Source organism: Bipolaris sorokiniana (genome assembly GCF_000338995.1).
Source record: "Bipolaris sorokiniana ND90Pr unplaced genomic scaffold COCSAscaffold_5, whole genome shotgun sequence".
Lineage (NCBI taxonomy): Eukaryota > Fungi > Ascomycota > Dothideomycetes > Pleosporales > Pleosporaceae > Bipolaris > Bipolaris sorokiniana.
In genome coordinates, this window is record NW_006911899.1 from 645,386 (window position 1) to 666,068 (window position 20,683).

General features: G+C 49.8%; 8 protein-coding genes across 8 annotated transcripts; 5 read left to right on the forward strand and 3 right to left on the reverse strand.

Moving 5' to 3' along the window:
- Nucleotides 1–384: 384 nt before the first annotated feature.
- On the forward strand, nt 385–2,124 carry COCSADRAFT_159156 (uncharacterized protein; the record flags this gene model as incomplete). The annotated part of the gene is made up of 4 exons (XM_007700450.1): nt 385–494; nt 636–709; nt 817–1,028; nt 1,225–2,124. The coding sequence occupies 4 exons, from the start codon at nt 385–387 to the stop codon at nt 2,122–2,124; spliced, it is 1,296 nt and encodes a 431-aa protein (XP_007698640.1).
- A 294-nt stretch (nt 2,125–2,418) lies between these two features.
- Nucleotides 2,419–4,937, reverse strand: COCSADRAFT_169992 (uncharacterized protein; the record flags this gene model as incomplete). Its single annotated transcript, XM_007700451.1, has 3 exons — nt 2,419–3,324; nt 3,370–4,657; nt 4,726–4,937. The coding sequence occupies 3 exons, from the start codon at nt 4,935–4,937 to the stop codon at nt 2,419–2,421; spliced, it is 2,406 nt and encodes an 801-aa protein (XP_007698641.1).
- Nucleotides 4,938–5,655: 718 nt separating this feature from the next.
- Nucleotides 5,656–7,912, forward strand: COCSADRAFT_189308 (uncharacterized protein; the record flags this gene model as incomplete). The annotated part of the gene is made up of 2 exons (XM_007700452.1): nt 5,656–6,589; nt 6,639–7,912. 2 exons carry the CDS (start codon nt 5,656–5,658, stop codon nt 7,859–7,861), a joined length of 2,157 nt encoding a protein of 718 aa, XP_007698642.1. The 3' UTR covers nt 7,862–7,912.
- Nucleotides 7,913–9,229: 1,317 nt separating this feature from the next.
- COCSADRAFT_354694 (uncharacterized protein) lies at nt 9,230–13,682 on the forward strand (the record flags this gene model as incomplete). Its single annotated transcript, XM_007700453.1, has 3 exons — nt 9,230–9,576; nt 9,623–10,230; nt 10,281–13,682. 3 exons carry the CDS (start codon nt 9,230–9,232, stop codon nt 13,421–13,423), a joined length of 4,098 nt encoding a protein of 1,365 aa, XP_007698643.1. The 3' UTR covers nt 13,424–13,682.
- Nucleotides 13,683–14,201: 519 nt separating this feature from the next.
- On the reverse strand, nt 14,202–15,333 carry COCSADRAFT_25148 (uncharacterized protein; the record flags this gene model as incomplete). Its single annotated transcript, XM_007700066.1, has 3 exons — nt 14,202–14,526; nt 14,618–14,906; nt 15,189–15,333. The coding sequence occupies 3 exons, from the start codon at nt 15,331–15,333 to the stop codon at nt 14,202–14,204; spliced, it is 759 nt and encodes a 252-aa protein (XP_007698256.1).
- COCSADRAFT_86297 (uncharacterized protein) lies at nt 15,334–16,082 on the reverse strand (the record flags this gene model as incomplete). Its single annotated transcript, XM_007700454.1, has 3 exons — nt 15,334–15,469; nt 15,535–15,658; nt 15,710–16,082. The coding sequence occupies 3 exons, from the start codon at nt 16,080–16,082 to the stop codon at nt 15,334–15,336; spliced, it is 633 nt and encodes a 210-aa protein (XP_007698644.1).
- Nucleotides 16,083–17,097: 1,015 nt separating this feature from the next.
- COCSADRAFT_35558 (uncharacterized protein) lies at nt 17,098–18,542 on the forward strand. Its single transcript, XM_007700153.1, has one exon. It carries the CDS (start codon nt 17,281–17,283, stop codon nt 18,370–18,372), a length of 1,092 nt encoding a protein of 363 aa, XP_007698343.1. The 5' UTR covers nt 17,098–17,280; the 3' UTR covers nt 18,373–18,542.
- A 766-nt stretch (nt 18,543–19,308) lies between these two features.
- On the forward strand, nt 19,309–20,590 carry COCSADRAFT_169997 (uncharacterized protein; the record flags this gene model as incomplete). The annotated part of the gene is made up of 2 exons (XM_007700455.1): nt 19,309–20,331; nt 20,435–20,590. 2 exons carry the CDS (start codon nt 19,309–19,311, stop codon nt 20,588–20,590), a joined length of 1,179 nt encoding a protein of 392 aa, XP_007698645.1.
- Between the last annotated feature and the right edge of the window lie 93 nt (nt 20,591–20,683).

The window sequence follows — 20,683 nt, forward strand, 5'->3', positions numbered from 1 at the left end:
TCTCCCCATCATAATCAGGCTACCAAATGCATATTCCAACATGTACAAATCGAACACTATTCCCAACTAAGTTTCTCCATGCCCGATAAGCAACAGTAAAAACAGTTTGATGTGAATTCCGCCCATCGTTATCGCCGACGCCAAGACGCGTCCCCCTCCTCTATCGGCCCTCCCACACTCATCCGGCCTAGTTCCCCGACTTCTAAACCCGCAACCACCGCAACAAACCCCAAAGTCCGATCTAGCCATCTTGCGTCTTGTCTTCTTCTTCCCGAATACTTCAACCCAATCCCCCTGCATCACCCACTTTTTCGCCTTCAAACTTTTCTTTTTTTTGCCTGCAGCTTACGTACAGCGGGGCCTGGCCTACGGCGCGCCACGAAGATGCCAGACTTGAAAGTATGGTTCACAAGAGCGTATTGGACGTTTGCTGGGCTGGGTATACTTTGGGCGGTTTTTCTGGGGGCGCTGGTTAGTCCGAGGTTTCAGAGGCAGTGAGTTTTCCCTTTTTCTTCATTTTCTATTTGTCTTTCTTTCTTTCTCTTTTTGTTATTGGAGAGGAGGGTGGTGGGAATAGGTGTGGTAGAGAGACATGGAGATGGAGAGGAGAAAGAGATATGGACTAATAATGACAGTGCGCTATATGCCCATAAATTGCACACGGGGTTTTGGAGTAATGTGTCGAATCCTGAGGAGTTTGGGTTTGCGAGTAAGTTTATCCATCTTATTTCCATTTTATCGAAGGTTGGGTTGTTGCAGTTTGTGAAGTTCGATTGAAGTGGTGCTTTGATTCACTAACGTGTTTCTTGCCAACAGAGGGCCAGGTTCAGCCCTTTTGGCTTACGACATTTGATAACGAGAAACTGTTTTGCTGGCATGTGCTCCCTCTAGATGTGTATCTGGAGAATGAACACGAACTTTCTACTGCAGCGGCAGTGGGACAGGTGGTTGAAGAGTTGAAGGGAACCGTAGGGGAGAAGCTCATGAGTAGGGATGTTGATACTAGGATTGTGATTAACTTCCATGGCGTAAGTTTCTGTTTCCTGTTCATCTCCCTCCGTTTTACACTTATCGGTTTCCTTCATGTCCTTTCTACGAGATCCCATTTCATATCCTCAGTTATCAGAGACGGTTCTTTTACTCTTCCCTTGAACTGCACAATATTGTCTTCCAAACATCCAATTCACCTCAAAGAAAGAATGTCCACTTCTCACACTCATACAGAATGCCGGGCACATCGCCCAAGGCTACCGCCCATCAACCTACCGCTCCATCTCCGGCATCCCAAGAACTCACCTCCTAACCTGCGACTACCGCGGCTTCGGACATTCCACCCTTAACAACCCTCCCCACATCCCCACCGAAACCGGCATCATCACAGACGCCATCTCCCTGGCATCCTACGTAACGCACGACCTCAGCCACCCCATGTCTCGCACCGTACTCCTAGGCCAAAGTCTCGGCACCGCCGTCACAGCAGCCACAGCACTCTACTACACGGACCCTACCTCCCCTCTACTCCCCTCCTCCCTAGCCACCCTGCAACCCCCAAAACCCGCCAAAGAATCCTTTGCCGGCATAATCCTCGTAGCTCCCTTCCGCACCCTCCCTCTCCTCCTCCAACATTACCGCATCGCCGGCATCTTCCCCATCCTCAAACCCCTCCAACCTTACCCCGTCATAGCAAATTTCCTCTCCTCCCGTATTATCGACACCTGGCCCACGCTTCCCCGCCTGCAATCTTTCATTTCCGCCGAGAAATCCAAGAAGCATGGCTTCTTCATTTCCCTCCTACACGCCCGTAATGATCAGGATATTTCGTATCACGAGAGCGAAACTCTATTTGAGCCGCTGCAAACGCTGATGCTGGGGTCGGCGGAGACGGCGGCGGATGTAGCGGCTGAGGAGACGAGGAGGAGTATCCATGGTGGTGAGCGTGTTAAGCGTGGTGCGTTTGCGTATAAGAAGGTTGAGGATGCGAAGGGAGAGCGATGCGTGGAGCTCGAGGTTACGCGGTATGGAGGGCATAACGAGGTTGTGGGGTGGGCGCAGGTGGCGCTTGCGGTTCGGAGGGCGTTTGAAAGGAGGGCGAGGAGGATGAGGCCGGGGTTGGATGTTGAGTAACTTGTTTTTTTTCCTCTTTGGAAGATGGAGAGACGGAGAGGTAGAAGAGTTGATTGTTATTGAGGGGGATATCATTTTTTCTTCAGTCGTTTAAAGGCTGCGTGGTCATTTACAATACATGTACAATAATCTACATATACACCCAGTGTTTTGGTCCGTAGATACGCCAGACATTCCGTCTATATGCAAGTCATACATTTCTTGTCCATGTTGTCCTGCTTTTTTCACCAGGGTATACCATTCGAGACCTCAACATCTTCTCGTCAACATGCTTCTCCCGCCCATATTTCAGGCTCAAGCATTCCTCTCCTTCTGCTCCTTCTCGTACTTGGCAACAAGCTCCTTCTGCAGCTGCGGCGGCGCAGGACTGTAGTGGCTAAACTCCATGCTGAACTCGCCCTTACCCTGCGTACTAGCACGCAGCTGGCTACTGAAACCAAACATGCTGTTGAGACTGCAATCCGCATACACTGTAAAGTCCTCTGGTCCGATTTCTGTATCATTGATGACTGCGTTCCTCTTGTTTAAGAGTCCAACGACGGAACCTTGGAACTCGTTCGGCGCGGTAATGGTGGTCTTCATGAGGGGCTCGAGGACCTGTGGTGCACCTGACTGGAAAGCCTTGCGGAAGGCTTGTTGAGTAGCGTTCTTGAAAGCCATTTCCGAGGAGTCGACAGCGTGCGTTGCTCCGTCGTTAATGACCATGGAGGTACCCAGTACCTTGTGGCCGAGAAGAGGTCCCTTGGCTGTTGATGCCATGAATCCCTTTTCGCAAGCGAACAGGAACTTTTCTGAGATCGTGCCACCGGAAATTTGTTGTTCGAACTTGTTCTCGGTCAGGGACTCGCTGGGCTCCAACCATCCGACTACACGCGCAAAATCTCCAGATCCACCACTCTGCTTCTTCAGCGTGTGGTCAAAGTTGACGCGCTTAGTGATTGTTTCACGGTATGCGACCTGTGGCTGTCCGGTCTCGCATTCGACTCGGTACTCACGGCGCATGCGCTCGACATAAATGTCCAGATGCAGCTCACCCATACCTGAGATGATGGTTTCTTGCGATTCAGGGTCGGTGTGAACTCGGAATGTAGGGTCCTCGCGGGTGAAACGGCTCATGGCCTTACTGAAGTTGGGTGTATCCTTGGTGTGCTTGGGCTTGATCGACAAGGAGATGACAGGCTCAGGAACGAACATAGAGGTCTGTAATGTTAGCTATATACATGTCCAATAATTGCGACCACTTACCATAGTGTATGCGAGGTTGCCATCAGTAAAGGTATCGCCAGACGCACAGTCGACACCGAACACTGCGCAGATTTCTCCAGCGCCAATCTCCGGTACTTCCTCCATGTCGTTGGAATGCATGCGCACAATCTTAGGGATCCTAACCTTCTTGTCTGACCTGGCGTTGAACACATTCATGCCCTTCTTGAGTGTACCTTGATATACACGAATGTACGTCAACTGTCCAAAGCTGCTCTCCTCCAGCTTGAATGCTAGACCGACGAATGGCAAATCATTATATGAGACTAGCTTGACTGGGGCTTCCGCTCGCTTCTTGTCCAGCGCCATGTTCTCGACTTCGGAGGGGTTCGGTAGGTAATCGCATACGGCATCGAGCATCGGTTGTACAGACTTATCGGCGAGGGCGGAACCCATCATGACTGGAGTGAACTTGAGAGAGATTGTAGCTCGTCGAATAGCAGCCTTGATCTGGGCAACGGTTGGCTCCTGCTCGTCCAAGAAGAGCTCTGCAATCTCATCGTCCACATCTGCCAATGTCTCAATGAGCTTTTGCCTCTTCTCCTTGCACAACTCAACAAGATCTGCGGGGATTTCATCGGTTTCCCTGATGATTTCGCCCTTGGATCCTTCGTTGTAGATGGCTTTCATTCTGACCAAGTCAACCACACCCAAGAAACCATCCTCACGTCCAATAGGCACCTGAATAGCCGCAGCTGCTATCCTGAGTTTTTGGTTGATCTGATCAACAGCCTTCCATGGGTTGGCGCCCATTCGGTCCATCTTGTTGACAAAGGATAGCCTAGGAATGTTGTAACGCCTCATTTGCCTGTCGACAGTAATCGTTTGACTTTGTACTCCACTGACAGCACACAGAATCATGACAGCTCCGTCAAGGACTCGCAGCGCTCTCTCTACCTCAATTGTAAAGTCGATATGGCCAGGTGTATCAATCAAGTTGATGTGGTATTTCTCTTCCTTTCCTTCGTCGTTCTTCTTGACCCAGTCACAGAATGTGGCCGCAGACTGAATAGTGATACCCTTCTCGCGCTCAAGATCCATGGAGTCCATCTTGGCACCTACAGAATCTTTACCGCGGACTTCGTGTATAGCGTTGATACGGCCGGTGTAGAAGAGAACACGCTCGGTGGCGGTGGTTTTGCCAGAGTCAATGTGCGCAGCGATACCGATGTTTCGTACTCTCGAGAGTCTTTCCCACTCGATAGGGTTCAAATTTTCAACGATTTTCTCTTGGGTGAGGGCGGATGGGTCTTCTTTGGCTTGCTCTAATCTAAACTTCCTAATCAGCATTTTACTGCCGCCTCGCCATCGTCAACAAAAGTCTCTGCGGGCACATACACTTGAGCGGCCACTGAGTTCCATCTTCGTTGCTGCTGGGTCCGCTGGCTTTCTATCCATGTGTCGGTCTTCAATCCATTGGTGTATGGCGTGCGCGATGCAGCAATGGTCGAGAGAGCGCATCGTGAAGACGTTCTCGCTGCCGATCGAGCAGAACAGCGAAGACTGCTCGTGGCGAGCGATTGAGCCCGGAGGATAGACTGTACCCGCATTTTGGACACCTCAAAATGCTAAAAGAAAGGGTATACAACGAAAGGACGACGCTGAGGTCTTGTCGCTTCGGGATACCGAATCGCCCACCAGGAAAAAAAGTTGGGCCATCGGAGTTTCGGGCGGAGGTGCCAGTCACGTGCTGGCGCGTTGGACCAGTGCCCAGCTAATTGCCTATTGGAAGGTAACGCGTGTGCCTCGCCTCGCCTCCTACAGCAGCAGTTTATCGTGTTCGCCTTGGAGAAGATTACAGACGACCTATCTTCCGCTTGAATCTGCTGTTGCAAGCTTAAAATCGCCACAGAGTGGAAGACTGCAGTATCATTTCGACTGTGGTTTGTTTACGACGAGGAAATGACACCAATCGTCACGAGCACTACGTATGGCTGTGCTACTATGCTATTTGCCGTCTGCACAAAGAAGATTCCAACGAATACGGTCAAAAAATGCCAAGGCAGGTAGCCGCATCCGGACAGCACCACTGTTGTTCATTATCGACACCCTTTGTCCACAGTCATGAAAAAGACTTCTTGTTCTTGTCTACCTAATAGATATCTTGTTGGAATTCACGAAACTGTCTCTTGTGTCCCCTTTTCAGTTTGATCCGTGACTTGTACGAGGTACGAATGATTTAGTCTATTTGTTTTCGCGTTGTAAAGTGACCACTGCTGACATGCGCAAGACCCAGCTATTGATTCCATACTTTTGACCAAATACAAAATGGTGGATACCTACGATGGTCCTTTGGTGGACTATTTTTCCGATCTCAGCAGCCCATCTAGCCCTACGCAGACTGCTTCAATGAGCGATAGTGAAGAGCCATCATCGAAGGAAATCAACCGCCGTCTGACCCAAGCTCTGGACTACCTGGATGACGAAGGAGGTGATGACTCTCCCGCGACATATATGGAGCGTGTAGCCAGAATCGACGACCATCTCATACAGCAACTGCCTCAGCAAGGGGTCAACTTTGACAATGCGCTCTATCAACACTTGGGAGATACTGTTAGACAAGAGCTGGAGGCTTATGATGCGGCCAGACAAAACGCACGAACCGTGCTGGAGAACAAAGATTCTTTGCTGGAGAGCGGGTCTGATGTGTCACTGGGCCAAAACCCAGATTACCATTCAGCATACGTGACACACGCGCTACACAGAGTAGATGAGCAAATTCATGATCCTGTGGTTGGACCCCTGAGAAAAGGCCACAAAACCCAGGAAACAGTACAAACCAGGCGGATATTCAAGTACGGGGGACCGTCCAGTGATGCTGAGGTCTGGCACAGAAATTTCCCAGCGATCCTGCCCTTCCCGGAAACACATCAACTGACGCACTGGGAAAATCTCAAAATCGCCTTTGACCTTCATGAATCTGTGAAAGAGCAGAAAGCAGAGGGTGATATTGTCGAGACCAACGTATCCTTCGACCATCCAGCCCTTGACCAATACAAAAACCTTGCCTTGTACGAATCTGGGTCCCGATTCAAACTCCCGACACCACCAAAGGAGATTGAAGAAGAGATAAGGCGGTTGTGCACGGTCGATCAAATAGCAAAAGCTGTGGAAGAATTCAACACGGTCGAGGAGAAGGATGAGTCTGGAAAGAGATATGCTCCGCGGATCTTCCTGGATACGCTGAGCGTTCAGCAGAAAAGTATAGGATAAATGACCTCTTTCATTGTTTCACACTAACACAAATTCAGATGGTCCAACAGATATCCGACGTGCTGTGAATGCTTCACCCACCAAGCCACGTCAACGTTTAGTGCGAAGTGATGCTCAGTCTGGCAGTGCAAACACTACTCAAGTGCAGTCGTCGACAACAAAGAGCTCAGCAACAGTTTCGAGCAGTGTTGCTGAAGTCACATCAACTATGGTTCAGACTCCTGCCAAGCTGTCCTCCGGAAAGCCACAAACGTCTCTCCTGCGAACACGAGAAAGCAGAGTGGCTATTGCAAATGACTTAGTTCTTGTGGCAAGGGAAGAGGCCCAGTCTGCAGAAAAGATTGCACGCGCTGCGAGAGAAAAGACACGCAAAGCGACACTGGATGCTCTCGGAATAGCAGACCAAGCTAACGGAAAACTGCCATCGGATAATTGTGTGCCATCCCCTGTTTCTAGAATGATCAATCGAGAGCGTGAGATGTCGCTTGAGAAGAGTCCAAGGCGTCAGAGTGGAGTCAGTACCGCACCACCAAGTGCCAAAACAACTCCAACAATGGATGTCATTCCTACCCAGGAGCCCGGTGATGCACCTGGGTCTAAGCTACCGGTAGTAGATATGTCGCACTTGGTACACACACCCGCCGATGTTACCACCCCCAAGCCCAGCAGCAGTAAGACTGTTAAGCGCAAACGTAGTATTAGTGATGAAGCCTATACTCCAGAGAGCAAGTGCAGCAAGGTTAGAACGCCTTCATCGTTGGGAAAGGGCACCAGTGGCAAGCATCAGACTTCGGGAAAGTCGGTTCGCTTTATGTCTGAAGACGATTCGGATGATGGGTCAACCGATAGTACCATTATTACAGCAGGTAAAGGTAAAAGGGTAAGGAATCAAGCTACTCCCAAACCTGGAAAGAAGACATCTCCAAGTCCCAAGACGAATCCTATCGAGGTATCAACAGACGATGCAAGCGAGACAAGCTCGTACCAAACCACTGCAGCTACCAGGAAGACTCCCATTGCCAGAAAGCCCGCAGCAAAGCCTAGGACAAAGTCCAGAGGCAAGTCTGCAAACACTGGCGCAGTGGTCAAGCAAGAGAGCAGTAAAGCTACTGCGGCAAGTAAAGCGGTGCGTCGTATACGGGCGAAAAAGGTAGTGAGGGAGCACGCTGGTGTAGATGAGCACATGGAGGAGCTCGAGGAGACTGCAGTGGAAATCGCAAAAGTGAGAAGTATAAGGGGTGGAGCAAGACATGTCAAATGATGGGACCAATGGGATTGACCCAACGGCATTGGTCACTGTGTTTTCTCGGCGTTTGTCTCGATATTTACAAACTAGTTTGTGTTGTCATTTTGTGAGGTATCTTCCATGCGCATGTCTTAGAGTCAGTTCACAGTATATGGAGATTCAGATATATTATTGATGTAGTGCTATTATATTGTTGATATAGTAATTCGGCCAGCTGCATTAGAGAGTGAAATGCATGCAATGTACTCCTTGCGTATCGATAGTGAAGGGATTACATTGTGTGGGAGAAAAGACCTGTGCGCACTAGGCATCCACTTCGTTTTGTTGTTTCTCTCGCTGTTGGCTGTGGGTCTGTTCTTACTGTTTCTCAATTGTTTTGTCTTGGTATTGCAGGATGGCCTCCTGTCTTCAAGCTGCATGCCTTTGTAGTAGTAGTTTAGCGAGCGTCCTAGTATGTGTATTTGGCTTATTTTTTAATTTTTTATTTACAACGCAAAAACACAGATCCCCTTTTCAATATGATCTTTGCCGGGGCTCAGTTCGTAATTTCAATGCGCAACAAGAAACTGGCGCTTTCCTGGTACCGGTCTCATTGTCCGCGTGACGTCAGGCCTTCCACCTGGCTGCAACTTGTCTCTCTACTAACTACTAGTAGAGCTTGTGCACGCTTATCGAGTGCACGTACACACATACACAGCTGCATCCCTCTCACCTTTCTTGCAAAGAGCTTCCTTTGCTATCGGCCCGAGATTTGTCTCACTTCCCAATCTGATTGATATTTGTTTTTTTAAAATATTATTATCACAACCACAGAATCTCGCGTCTATTACAAAGCTAGCTAGCTTCAAGGCCAGAATTGCAACTTCGCCGCATCCACACTCACCGCAATAGTCGATTGCTTGCGCGTGTCTGCAGCTACACGTTTCGACCGATTAGACATTTTGTGTCAAGATTTGTTTGCCCCTATCCTTTGAGCAAGCGAACAAGTCCCCGCCACCCTGGCCCACTTTACTTCTATCCCTGCGGTCTGGTCATCGTTGTCTCAAAAGCAAAGTTCCTGAATCGGTAGAAACTTTCCCAGTGCCTGACCAGTCTGCCGCTTCTCTATCACTCGGATCCGCCTTGCTGAATTCCCGCTTCTCTTTATCTGGTGGGTTTTCACCGCCTCCACCGCCAACGTTTTAGTGCGTCCCTGTAAGTAAGAGTGAAAGCAAGCGCCTCTACGTACAAACGAACATGGGTTCCCAATCCTAAATAGAACCACAATAGTTCCACGCCGTCCACCGCTTGCACAACGTGCTAAAGACCATATATCACAGCACTACAGCGAAAAAAAAAATCAGAGACAAGCCCCAAGCACAAAACCACTTGTGAGGCTGTAGTATGAATCGCGGCGATGGAGGCGCTCGACGAGGCGCTCGACGCAGCTCTCGTGGCGGCTCTCACAGTAGTAAAGCGTCCTCCAACAGTTCCGGTAGCTCCAGCAGCCATTCCAAGACTAACCGAGCAAAACCTAAGTGCGACTCAAATGGTCAGCGCAATCTGCACAGATCCATCCTGAAAAGCGAGGCAGCGCATTACCAGGAAAGCAAGTTCAAGCTATTGGGCCTACCGAAGACTTGCTGGACAAAAGAGGTTTATCAGGCAATGTCATCGTATGGTAACATCTTCAGAATCGAGATGGAGACATCGCGTAGTGATTCCAGCTACAACGCATATGTGGTGTTCAGGTAAGCCATGAGCCATAGTCAAATGAACATATCTAACGTATTTCAGGCCTCCTCCCCACAAACCTATCCCTTGTGAAAGGCTGCGAGTTGGTGCTGCATATGTGCGGTCTGAAGTACGCCCACCTCTTGCCGCTACTATCCCAAGTTCCACAAATCCTGCGAAGAAGTATTACGAGTTCACTATACTTTCTGCGAAGCGGATCGAGTTTGGCGTCAGAGTGGCGGAAAAGGCCATGATTGCTATGCGCACTGTCGAGCCACCTGCAAAAGATGGCGTTCAGGTGATGCTAAACTTGAAGCGCAAAAAGCTCGATATTCTGTTTTCACTTCGAACTCCAATGGACAACCAGATGCGAAAGTTTCGCTTCTCCTTATCCATTCCTCTGATCTCACACATTTACAAAACCAAAGATAGTACCGGCCAGCCGTCGCTCGTCATTCCATTCGACTCCACGCCATGTTTCTACATGCAAAAAAAAGAAGGTGAAGACCTGGGCGACGGGCGAAAGCAAACTAGTTTCTCTAGGAAAGACAAGATTTGGAGTGAATGGGATACTTGGTACCGAGTGACTGATATAGTTGATGGAGCCATTCGAACAGTTCTCCGGCGTACTCCCGTGATGAATCATAGAGACACTGCCATCATCGACATTGGTACGCAAACATCCAAATTGGTCTTGGCCAGCTCCTGCTAACCCAATCAGGTCGATGGACCGACTACCGCATTGTATTCGATAGTTCGTCATTGAGTGGCCCGCAATTCAAAAACTTCAGTGACGCCCTTGTCGACCATGGGGTGGAGATCAAGGATCTCATTGACTATCCTACCAAGCAGAAAATCCCCTCGCCACTATGGAGTCTTCTGTCAGAGGAAATCTACGGTACGCATCCACATCTCGATGTCACTCCTAGCAACCAGGGAATAGATTTCAACAATATCTTCGCGAAACAAGCTCATCTGAGTTTTCCGGTACGCTACCAGCTTGAAGTATGCCTTTCAAATGGGTATATCAAAGAGCACAATATCACGATTGAGTTCTTGAAGAATTTAGAGCTGTTAGAGAGCCAACAAGCCGTGCAACTCTTGGAGAAGGTTGCTGACAGGCAGAAAATCTACTACAATCCTATGGAGATCTTCGATATCCCAATCAAAGCTATGAAAAGAAAGATACCCAGCTACTGCCTTCTGCAGCGATCGGTTACCATCACTCCAACCATGATGCATGTGGCAACGCCTGTGATGGAGACATCCAACCGTATCATTCGCAAATATGAAGCAGATGCTGATCGCTTTATTCGGGTAAGATTTACCGACGAGAAGTCTGAGGGCCAGCTGCGTAACCAGCCAAACGGTAGGGCTGAAGCAGTTTTCGACAGGGTTTTTCGCGCCATGAAGAATGGTATCGTTGTTGCCGGGAGATACTATGAATTCCTAGCATTTGGAAATTCACAGTTTCGTGAGAATGGCGCCTACTTTTATGCGCCTACAGCATCAAAGTCGGCAAACGATATCCGCATGTCTCTTGGGGAATTCGATCATATCAGAACCGTATCCAAGTTTGCAGCGCGTCTGGGTCAATGTTTCTCTACAACACGCGCGATGGGGGTTACTGTGAAGCTTGTTATAGTTCCAGATGTGGAGCGCAACGGTTTCGTCTTCACGGATGGAGTTGGAAAGCTCTCCCCATTCCTAGCCCAAATGGCAGCTCAGGAACTTGGCTTGACCAACGCATTTACTGACCCACCTTCCCTCTTCCAATTTCGACTTGGAGGAAGCAAAGGAGTACTTGCACTCGACCCAAATCTGAATGGTAACGAAGTTCACATTCGACGGAGCCAATACAAGTTTCGGGCTCCTCATACCGGCCTTGAGATCATCAGATCATCGTCCTTTGCGACACCATATTTCAACCGGCAGATCATTCTCGTTCTGTCATATCTTGGCGTCCAAGATGCGGTTTTCCTTCGAAAACAAGAAGACATGATGAACGACTATTCGAGCGCAATGACGGATGAGATAATCGCCTTACAGAAACTCAGAAAAAACATCGACATTAACCAGATTACCTTGACAATGGCTGCGATGGTTCTGGATGGCTTCATGGGATCTCGTGAGCCTTTCATCATGTCTTTGCTCGCACTTTGGAGAGCTTGTACTATCAAGAACCTGAAGGAGAAGGCACGCATTGCTATTGACAATGGCGCTTTCTTGCTCGGCTGTGTTGACGAGACTGGGACACTCAAAGGGCATTTAAACGACCCTCAATCCAGACGTGATGCTACCAGGGATGAGAAACTAGCGACCCTGCCAGAAATCTTCTTACGGGTCAGCGATCCCGAAAGCAAAGGTCATTATATCATCATCGAAGGCATATGCATACTAGCACGAAATCCGTCATTGCATCCAGGAGATGTTCGAGTGGTCCGCGCAGTGAACGTCCCGGCACTTCACCATCTCAAAAACGTCGTGGTATTTCCTCAGACTGGGGATCGCGACCTTGCAAACATGTGCTCTGGGGGTGATCTTGATGGAGATGACTACATGGTCCTATGGGACAGAGACCTGGTACCAGAACTCATCAACGAGCCGCCTATGGATTTCACACCGGAAAAACCACTGGAGATTGACGGTCCAATTTCTGCAATGGATATGAGCAAGTTCTTCGTTAACTACATTAAGAATGATGCTCTCGGTCCGATTGCTCATGCGCATCTTGCGCAAGCTGATTTCAATGAAAAGTGTATTGGTGATGCAATCTGTCTCGAACTGGCGGAGCTGCATTCGAGAGCAGTGGATTTCCCTAAGAGCGGCATACCAGCTGAGATGAAGCGCGAACTCAGGCCAAGGAAATGGCCGCATTTCATGGAGAAGAAGTATCTATCTCCACATCAGATTTATAACTCCAAGAAAATTCTCGGTCTTCTCTACGATGAGGTAAAATTGATCGACTTCGAGCCCCAGTGGGAGAATCCGTTTGATAAGCGCATCCTGGAGGCGTTCGACCTCGATCAAGAGCTATTGGACAAAGCGGCGAGTCTCAAGCTCTCATACGACGAAGCACTCCGACGATTGATGGCCAAACACGGCATCAAAACCGAGTTCGAAGCATGGTCTGTTTTCGTACTGGTGCACAACCACGAGAGCGGCGACTACAAATTTGCAGAAGAATTCGGCAGAACCATTGCAGCCTTGAAGCATCAATTCCGTGGCGAGTGTCGCACTGCGGCGGAGCTAAGTGATAACAATGACTGGGCACGACTAGGACCTTTCGTTGCTGCCATGTACACAGTCACAGCACACGAGATGGAAAATGCTCTGGATGAGTGTACCAAAACCAAGAATGTTGGAGGCCATACCGTACCTCCTCGCGTCAAGGACCCGGAGCATATGCCGCTGATCTCCTTCCCATGGCTCTTCCCGAGTGAGCTTGGAAAGATTGCTACCGGTGGTAGGATGAGTCACCAGCCGAATAGGACCAGTAACCAGCCTCGCCAAACCAATCACGCTCGCCCAGCTAAACTAGATGCTGAAATCGGAGCTGTGGAGACAGCAGCAGGTACCACGCATTACGGAGAAGTACTGGACTTAGAAGATTTACTGGGCTTGGATCTCAGCCTTACGCCACCTCAAGCGAGCAACTCGGTCGCAGCACCTGAAACGCGAGAGAGCGCGGATAGCGCCAACGATAATATCGATACTCAGACTCCGGTAGCAAATACGACTCTATCGTTCTTTGACCTACTCTGTCCACCTGTCATTGAGTCTTACCTGTGTCCGGAAAAGGAGCAGCAAAAGATGGTTGCAATAGAGACCTTGAGTGAGTGGGTGAGAGTCCCAGAGGACTGAAAGTGCGGACATTGATGGGCGGATAGTCTGAGGTTCTGATCTCAAATAATAATTACTAGGATACATGGAAGCGATTGGTTCTGTCTCGAAGGTCCCTTATGGAAATTTTCCATGATATAGAAAGGTACAAAGAGAATAGCAGCCAACGCCCAATACTCATGGGCAGTAGTGGATGCGTGCAGCACAGAATCATTCGCACGAAGCCGATGTAGATAAATATCGATAAACATATAATAAATTACGAAAATTAGCCCCCCAAAAACTTTGTTCTAAAATACGGAATAAGAGGGTAGGGCTGATCATAATAGATTCTAGCGAGCTCTTGATAGATATGTAATCAGCTTCAGTTCCTATCCCGATTGAACTAAAACATATGATTCAGTGATGATAGCCTACGCATACTACATAACTATTCTATATCTACTTACTATTACAATTATCGTATTAAGTATCCGGATAATAAACTCTCCTCACCGTCCCACGCAACTCCCCAACAAAATCTAGTCCTCTACCCTCTTCTTCTCCTCACAATCCTCAATCGCGAACTCCCAATCCCTCCCCCATCCTGCACAAGGCTAACAACCAGCGGCTCCGTACTCGCCTTCATCTCATCCATATCCTCGGCAGCAGCCACATCTCTCAGTCTATAGCCCGCCAGCAACAACGGCAAAATCGACGACTTCCACACCGGAACTCTTCGTTTATCAAACAGCGTCTTACTGCACATAACATACAACAAAAGTATTGTTAAGATCATTAATACAAGCGAGAAACCCAACTATACCCAATCGAACTTTGTGCAATTTGTTGTGCACATAACTGTTCCTGTAACGAATATAGGCGAAGTAATGGGATACTCAGGATTATAGTAAGACCCTTTTCTGCGCATATCGCTCATAATGGCCATCGCGACGGATTGCATGTTGCGATCGATGGTATCGAAGCTGGCGAGGCCCGTGTTTACCAGGGCCTCGAGCTGCCAGGGGTAGCACCTCAGGGTTTTGTAGTCGTTTTTATAAAATTCGGGGTCAATTCCTGGAATGGCGGAGCACTTTCCGTTCATGATGGAATCCATGAATTTCCCAAGACTCCTTGCGTGGATGCTATCGGTGCCATAGATGCAGGCTGTTGGGAAGGTTGTCTCGATGCCGTTGAGGTAGTAGGTGGTAAATTTGTTGCCTTGGATGGTTGTACAGGTCTTTGAAGTCGTAAACGTTGTCGTCCATAGAGGATCTTGCTGCTTTTATTGGCGTTTCGTTTATGACTGTCTCGGTGAAGGTGGTGTTGCGGACAGTTCCGGCATAGTCGCGGACGCAGGAGTAGAATGAGCATGTTGCCGCCACGGCATTTAGGAAGTTCATGATTGGAAAGGTCCAGCTCGCATCGGCTCCTGGGCACTGCTGGAATTCTGAGCCATTTTCTTGTCCCAAAGGCTCGCAACCGTGATTCGTAAAGGTGACAATGCTGACGTTGCGTATTGATGCTGCAAATATGTCGTCTAATGAGTTGTCGAACGTGTTCTAGAGTTTTTCGTTTGAGTAAATCGATCCCGAGTCTCTCTGTATAATGCTATGTGCAAGAACGGATAGAACAATTTGTGGAAGGCTTCCATTTCGGGTTTCACCAATGCCATCATCGTCTGATAACCGGATCCACTTGTCTTGGTCTTCCAGCTCTACCTCCGCTAACCGATCAGATGTATCCACGCATTTCCTTCACAGCCCAACCGAATAATGTGTGACACGGTTGCGTAAAGGAAACATACAGTTGCCAGTACTGCAGCTAGGCGTGATATCAGACCGAATCGTGTTGGGATTCACTAGTCCATCCAAGATGGCAACCTTGGTATCCCAGTCCAAGTCCAATTTCTTGTTGTAGTTGCCAAGTTGACTTTTGTTTGAGGAGTGCATTCACTGGGAAATCCTGATGGATACTTCTGCTCCCACTAGAGGTCGTTCACACGATACAGATTTGACAGCTTGTTGCGAGAAAGGCCTGATGCCGACTGATAGTATAATAACTATGCATTCTACAACCGCCGCATCACTAACATGTATTCTAGTTCATGCAACATTTAATATTCCGGAATGGTACTGTAGAGATATACGCACAGAGACCTTGTTCGAAAGAAGAGCAGCAGCGAGCCCCAGGGCCCTCGAGCAGCTGTATCAAAATGCCCAAGGTGCCATAGAGGCCGTGGCCGCCGAAACAACAACCATTTCAATTGGCTAATGACTGGTACAGTGTCACACCCTTTGTTGACTCAAAGCTCAATGAGCCCTTTACCTTCTTCTGCTACGACCACCATACATGATCGCAGCATGATGGCCAAAACGGCGATACTCGTATTGAGGTTGATTGAGTATCTCCACTCGGGCAGCTCTTTGTCGTTGTACTTTGCCATAGTAATCACAATAGCGACCAAGGCCGCTATGGCGGCTACTAAAGAGGCCAGTTCGAACCACCATGTCATGAGAACTGATGCGCTGTTTTGTTTGTCTTTTGCGATCAACTGCCCTGCAGTTCTAGTTTCGGAATGTTCGTTGGAGAGAAAAGCATGAGTCTCTCCTGGCTTAGCTCTGGCTGCATTTTCTTCGACACAGGTCTCTCGGTGCAATGCATCATTCAGATTCTCATCATCGCCTAGGGTGTGCGCCATGGATGTCGCTGGCGACACAGAGTTTCTATTGCTGTTTTTGTCTGTCGGCTCGCTAGTAACATTACCATGTTCGAGGTCACCTTGCATACTTGGAACTTGGTTAACCGCCTGCTTATTTGAAGACGGGTGCGGTCGCTGTGGCCTCTGAAAGAGCTGCTCGTCGTATGATGGAAGTCAGTAAGTAAATGCTGGCTATTATTTAGCTATGCATTCTACAGGATTATCTGGCCATATATAACTGTCCGATGGCGATTGTGTGGAGGATGTATTAGGAAGGCCACACAACAGTGCGAGCTGAACGAAAGTTGGATTGATGATGATTGGGTTCTACGCGCTGCAATTGATTTGGGGTCTTCTTTGTCTGCTTATGATTGGATGGTGGCAGGCAGAGTTCAGATAATCAGTGGCTATGGAACGTGTTTACCCTATCGAAGGTGGCGTCGGTTAAGCCTACATGTGTGTTTGTGTTATCGCAGAAGCAGAAGCATATGAGGCGGAGTCGAACCACAGAATACCTGGAAAGGCTAACTGCGCATCTGCGACGACGCTGCATCCAGCAACATGCTCGCTCGCTCGCTCGCTTGGCCGTAGTAGCAGCGCTCGAGTGCTGCCCTACCAGATATACTGTGCTGTCTCCATCGCTGCTGTCATCGCAATATCATCCCTCTCTAATGCGGTCTGTCCCACAGCATGCACGGTGTGGTGTGGGTAGTAGGGTGTGTATCAGACGGGCTGCATAGCGTTGGTGCAGGGAGTTTCTACTTCTAACTTCACCGGTCGACGGAGGTACTATGTCATTGTCACGTGACATTCTCTACAAGCCAACTCAATCTTGCCCTCAACCACGACACCCAGTCAGGCAGCAATGATGCTGCTGATTAGCTGCAGGCAAACGCCTGCGCAATACTAATTCTCTCGCCTACGTACTGGCGCAGGGGTCGTGGGCTTCAGGTCAGTATTTAGACTAGGCGATAGACACATGACGGCTGTGCTCCATCAATCAAAGAAAATGTGACGGCGAACTGCTCGGAATGCCAACTGATGACTCGCGCGCTCCCGATACGCAACTCGACTGACGGCAGTAGACCAGCAGAGCCTTAAAGCCTCAAAGTTTCAGCCTCGGACAGCAACAGGCGCATGTGCATCGCTTCTGCGCGGCTTATTGCGTTTCACAATTTTGTTCCAGTCCTGCGTCGCAATGCCACCGTCGAGTCGCATACCACCTCTTCTCCAGCCATACATCCAACTCCCTCGCGAGGATTCACTTATCCTGCTCACGAGCACTCTCGGAGCCAGCGCAAACTGGTTGCTACTACGGTTCCTGTGTGATGCGCTGAGCACAGTCACAGCCCAAGATGGCGGGGAAGAGGGACACAATGTAGTGCTGGTTTCTTGGATGAGACAGTATGAGTTCTGGAAGCAAGAATCTAGAAAGAGCGCAGGCCTAGATTTGGAGAGACTCAGGAAAGAGGGGAGCTTCGCTTTCGTTGATGGGTTGGGGGCTGGTGCAGATGCGCCTGGCAGTAGCATGTCCGGAATAGACGCGCGGGCCAATGGACAGGCAAAACCACAAGTCACGGGGCCGAATAGGATTCAGGTGCAGAGAGGGCCGCAGACACTACCTGTACGAGGTCCTCCCGGGGGGATAGTGCCTGCAAGAGGGCCACCTGTAGCAGTAGCAGCAGCAGCGCCTACACTAGCTACGATTCCTACAACATCAGAGGCGGCCGACGTAGGTAGCAGTACCCCCGGCCACTACGCATTGAAGACACTCGACCTTTCAGAAATCAGAACGACCATTTCCAGCGCCGTCTCTGCGCTCAATCCCACGGCAGTGCAGCGAAAGACACTCCTCATCTTCGATAATCCAGACCTCCTCCTCGCCCTCAACCCCTCCATCACACCCTCGGACTTTACTTCGCTTGCTCTGACTCTTCATATAACACCGACTGTGTCACATGTTCTCACCCATATACAATCAGATAATCCGCTTCTCAGCCTTTCCATACAACCCCAACCACTTGAGCTTGCGCACCACAACCTGCTGGTCAAGTTTGCTCATATGAGCAGGAGGATACTGGGTGTGAGAATTCTGGATACTGGAGTTGCAAGAGATGTGAGCGGTGTCATACGGATCACCGAACAGAAGCATGAGTGGCTAGACTTGGAGCTCAACAAAAACGAACCCAAGGAAGGTGATGACAACGGGCAAGGAAAAGAGTTCCTGTACCAGGTCAAAGGCGATGGCAGCGTAAGGGTCTTTGAGCGGGGTGCTGGTGGAGAGGCTTGATAGTATTCTCAAGCCCTGACAGAGTTTGATCTCGAGTTACACCAACACGCCTCATTATTCACTCGCAACATGTGGCTTGACCGTAGGCCAAGGTAAGCCTTCGAATACAATAGCGATGATAATCCCGCCCCAATGCAGAGGACCATAAGCGAATGTACAATCTTTTTCATGCATGCTTGCCTTTGTGCTACGCGAGATGATCATAGGATCCGGTACTGCTTCTCGTGCATATACGCATGCACTGCGTAGCGAATGCACAAGTGACCCACTGACCCTACGTACCCGTGGCCCCGGTGCTCGTCATCTGCCATGCCCAGATCCCGACGCTGTGCGTGCTTGGCCACGCCCAACCAACCTGGTACGCGATCGTAATGTATCTCGCATCCATACAAGCGCAAATGACATGATGTATGCCTCACACAGCAATGCCTATTTCCCCGAAGGAAGATGACGGGGTTGCCTTAACATGCTGTGCCGCTTGACAGCAGCTCGAATCCCATTACTATCACGCCGAGCACTTCGAAACGAGAGCACGTAGCCTGGAATGCGTGCGAACCCCACATTCTCGTGCATCACTTTTGCGATCGCGTCTCTTAGAGTTACACAACGATCCTTCGTACAGAACCTGAATTCAACACGGACACACACTGACCCTGTGAGAAATAGGATATCCCTTCGTCTTTCTTGGGTACACTGGCCTCACCTCGTCTGACGCACCTCGGTTTTTTGGGGGGGCCGTCTTACACAGCGTCATGCGACGCAGGCTACTAGGGAAAAACGCCGCACGTAAAAACACCACCCCCCACAGGACTGGTGAGCGCCACGGCGTCCATGTCGGGGTTTGTTGAAGAGTAAGGACTGCGGGCTAGAGACGCTGGTGGGAGGACGAGTGCGGTGGGGGATTCCGCGGGGAGGGCTGGAAAGAGGGCCTCACATATGGCCTCTTTTGGTCCAGGCAACGACAGCACACTCTGTTCTGGAGGCCTACTACAAATGTCTCGGGTTTCCCAACCAGATATCTATCCATCTCTTGTCATAACGTCTCACCATCTACCTATAGTCAAGAAAGCAAGACTCCCCTCCCCTTTCTTCCCCCTTCACCCACTCCCCACCCTCCCACCATCCAACCCCCCAAAAAAAGAAAAAAAGAAAGAAAAATTTCCCCCCACATCCTCTCCCTCCCCGCCGAACTCCTCAGCCAAATCCTCACCTCCCTCCCTCTCCCCTCCCTCCTCCGCTTCTCAGAAACCTGCCATCCAGCCCGCACCCTCGCAAACGCAAACCTGCAATCCCTCTCTTTGGGAATCTCCCCGATCCCCTACCCTTACTCCTTCTCCGCCTCAAAACCCTTCTTACTCCCCTCTCAAATATATCCTTCCCAACCCACCCACCCACCCCCACGAGCGCTGGCTCCACATCCCAAACATCACCACATACGACTACACCACCCTCTCAAACTTCCAATCCGCACTGATAACCAGCATCCTAACCCGGCACCACCCCCTTCTTTCGCACGTCGACATCACTATCTGGACCATGAGCGTGCGCATGGCACACGCACTCCGAAATCTCTCCGCGCTACAGCGCCTCGAGCTACGTTTCGACGCGGGCAACCCCGGGCGCGCAGTATCACGCGCGCAGATTGGCGTAGAGAGGGAGCAGCAGAGGCGGGCGTGGGATGTACTTGCGGGGAGTACGCCGAGCTGGAGTCGGAGGCTGGTGAGGTTGAGGATTGAGGGTGCGGTGGTGAGTACGAAGCAGATTGCGGTGTTGCTGGGGGAGAGTAGGGGGTGTGAAGAGCTGGTTTTGGAGCGGTGTAGCGGTGTTGGGAGTGAGGTTTGGACGTTTCTAGGGAGTTGGTGTGGGAAGGAGCGGGTTAGGAGGGTGGAGTTTGGGGAGTGTGGGGGGGTAATTCGAGAGGGGGTTTTGGGGGTTATTGGGGGGATGGGTGGATTGGAGGTATGTTGCTCTTTTTTTTTCCTTCTCTTTCTGGTTTTGATTTTTGAAGGAGGGGGTGGAGGTGGGTATGGAGATGAGTGACTAACGTTTTGTGATGTGATAGTATCTTAATCTTTATGATTGTCAGGAGGAACTTGCGCCGGGGACGCTAGAGAGATGGAACGAGGAGGTTTGGCGGATACCGCATTTTGTGGCGCCGAGGCCGAGTGCGTTTGGGGTGGATATGGTGGTTGAGGTTGATCCGGAGTATGTGTCTTAGCGAAGAGCTGTTGATGCAAGGGTGGGTATTTGCATGACAACAAGACAGTTTCATGATTTCTATGTATACAGGATACAAATGAGGAAACGCTGA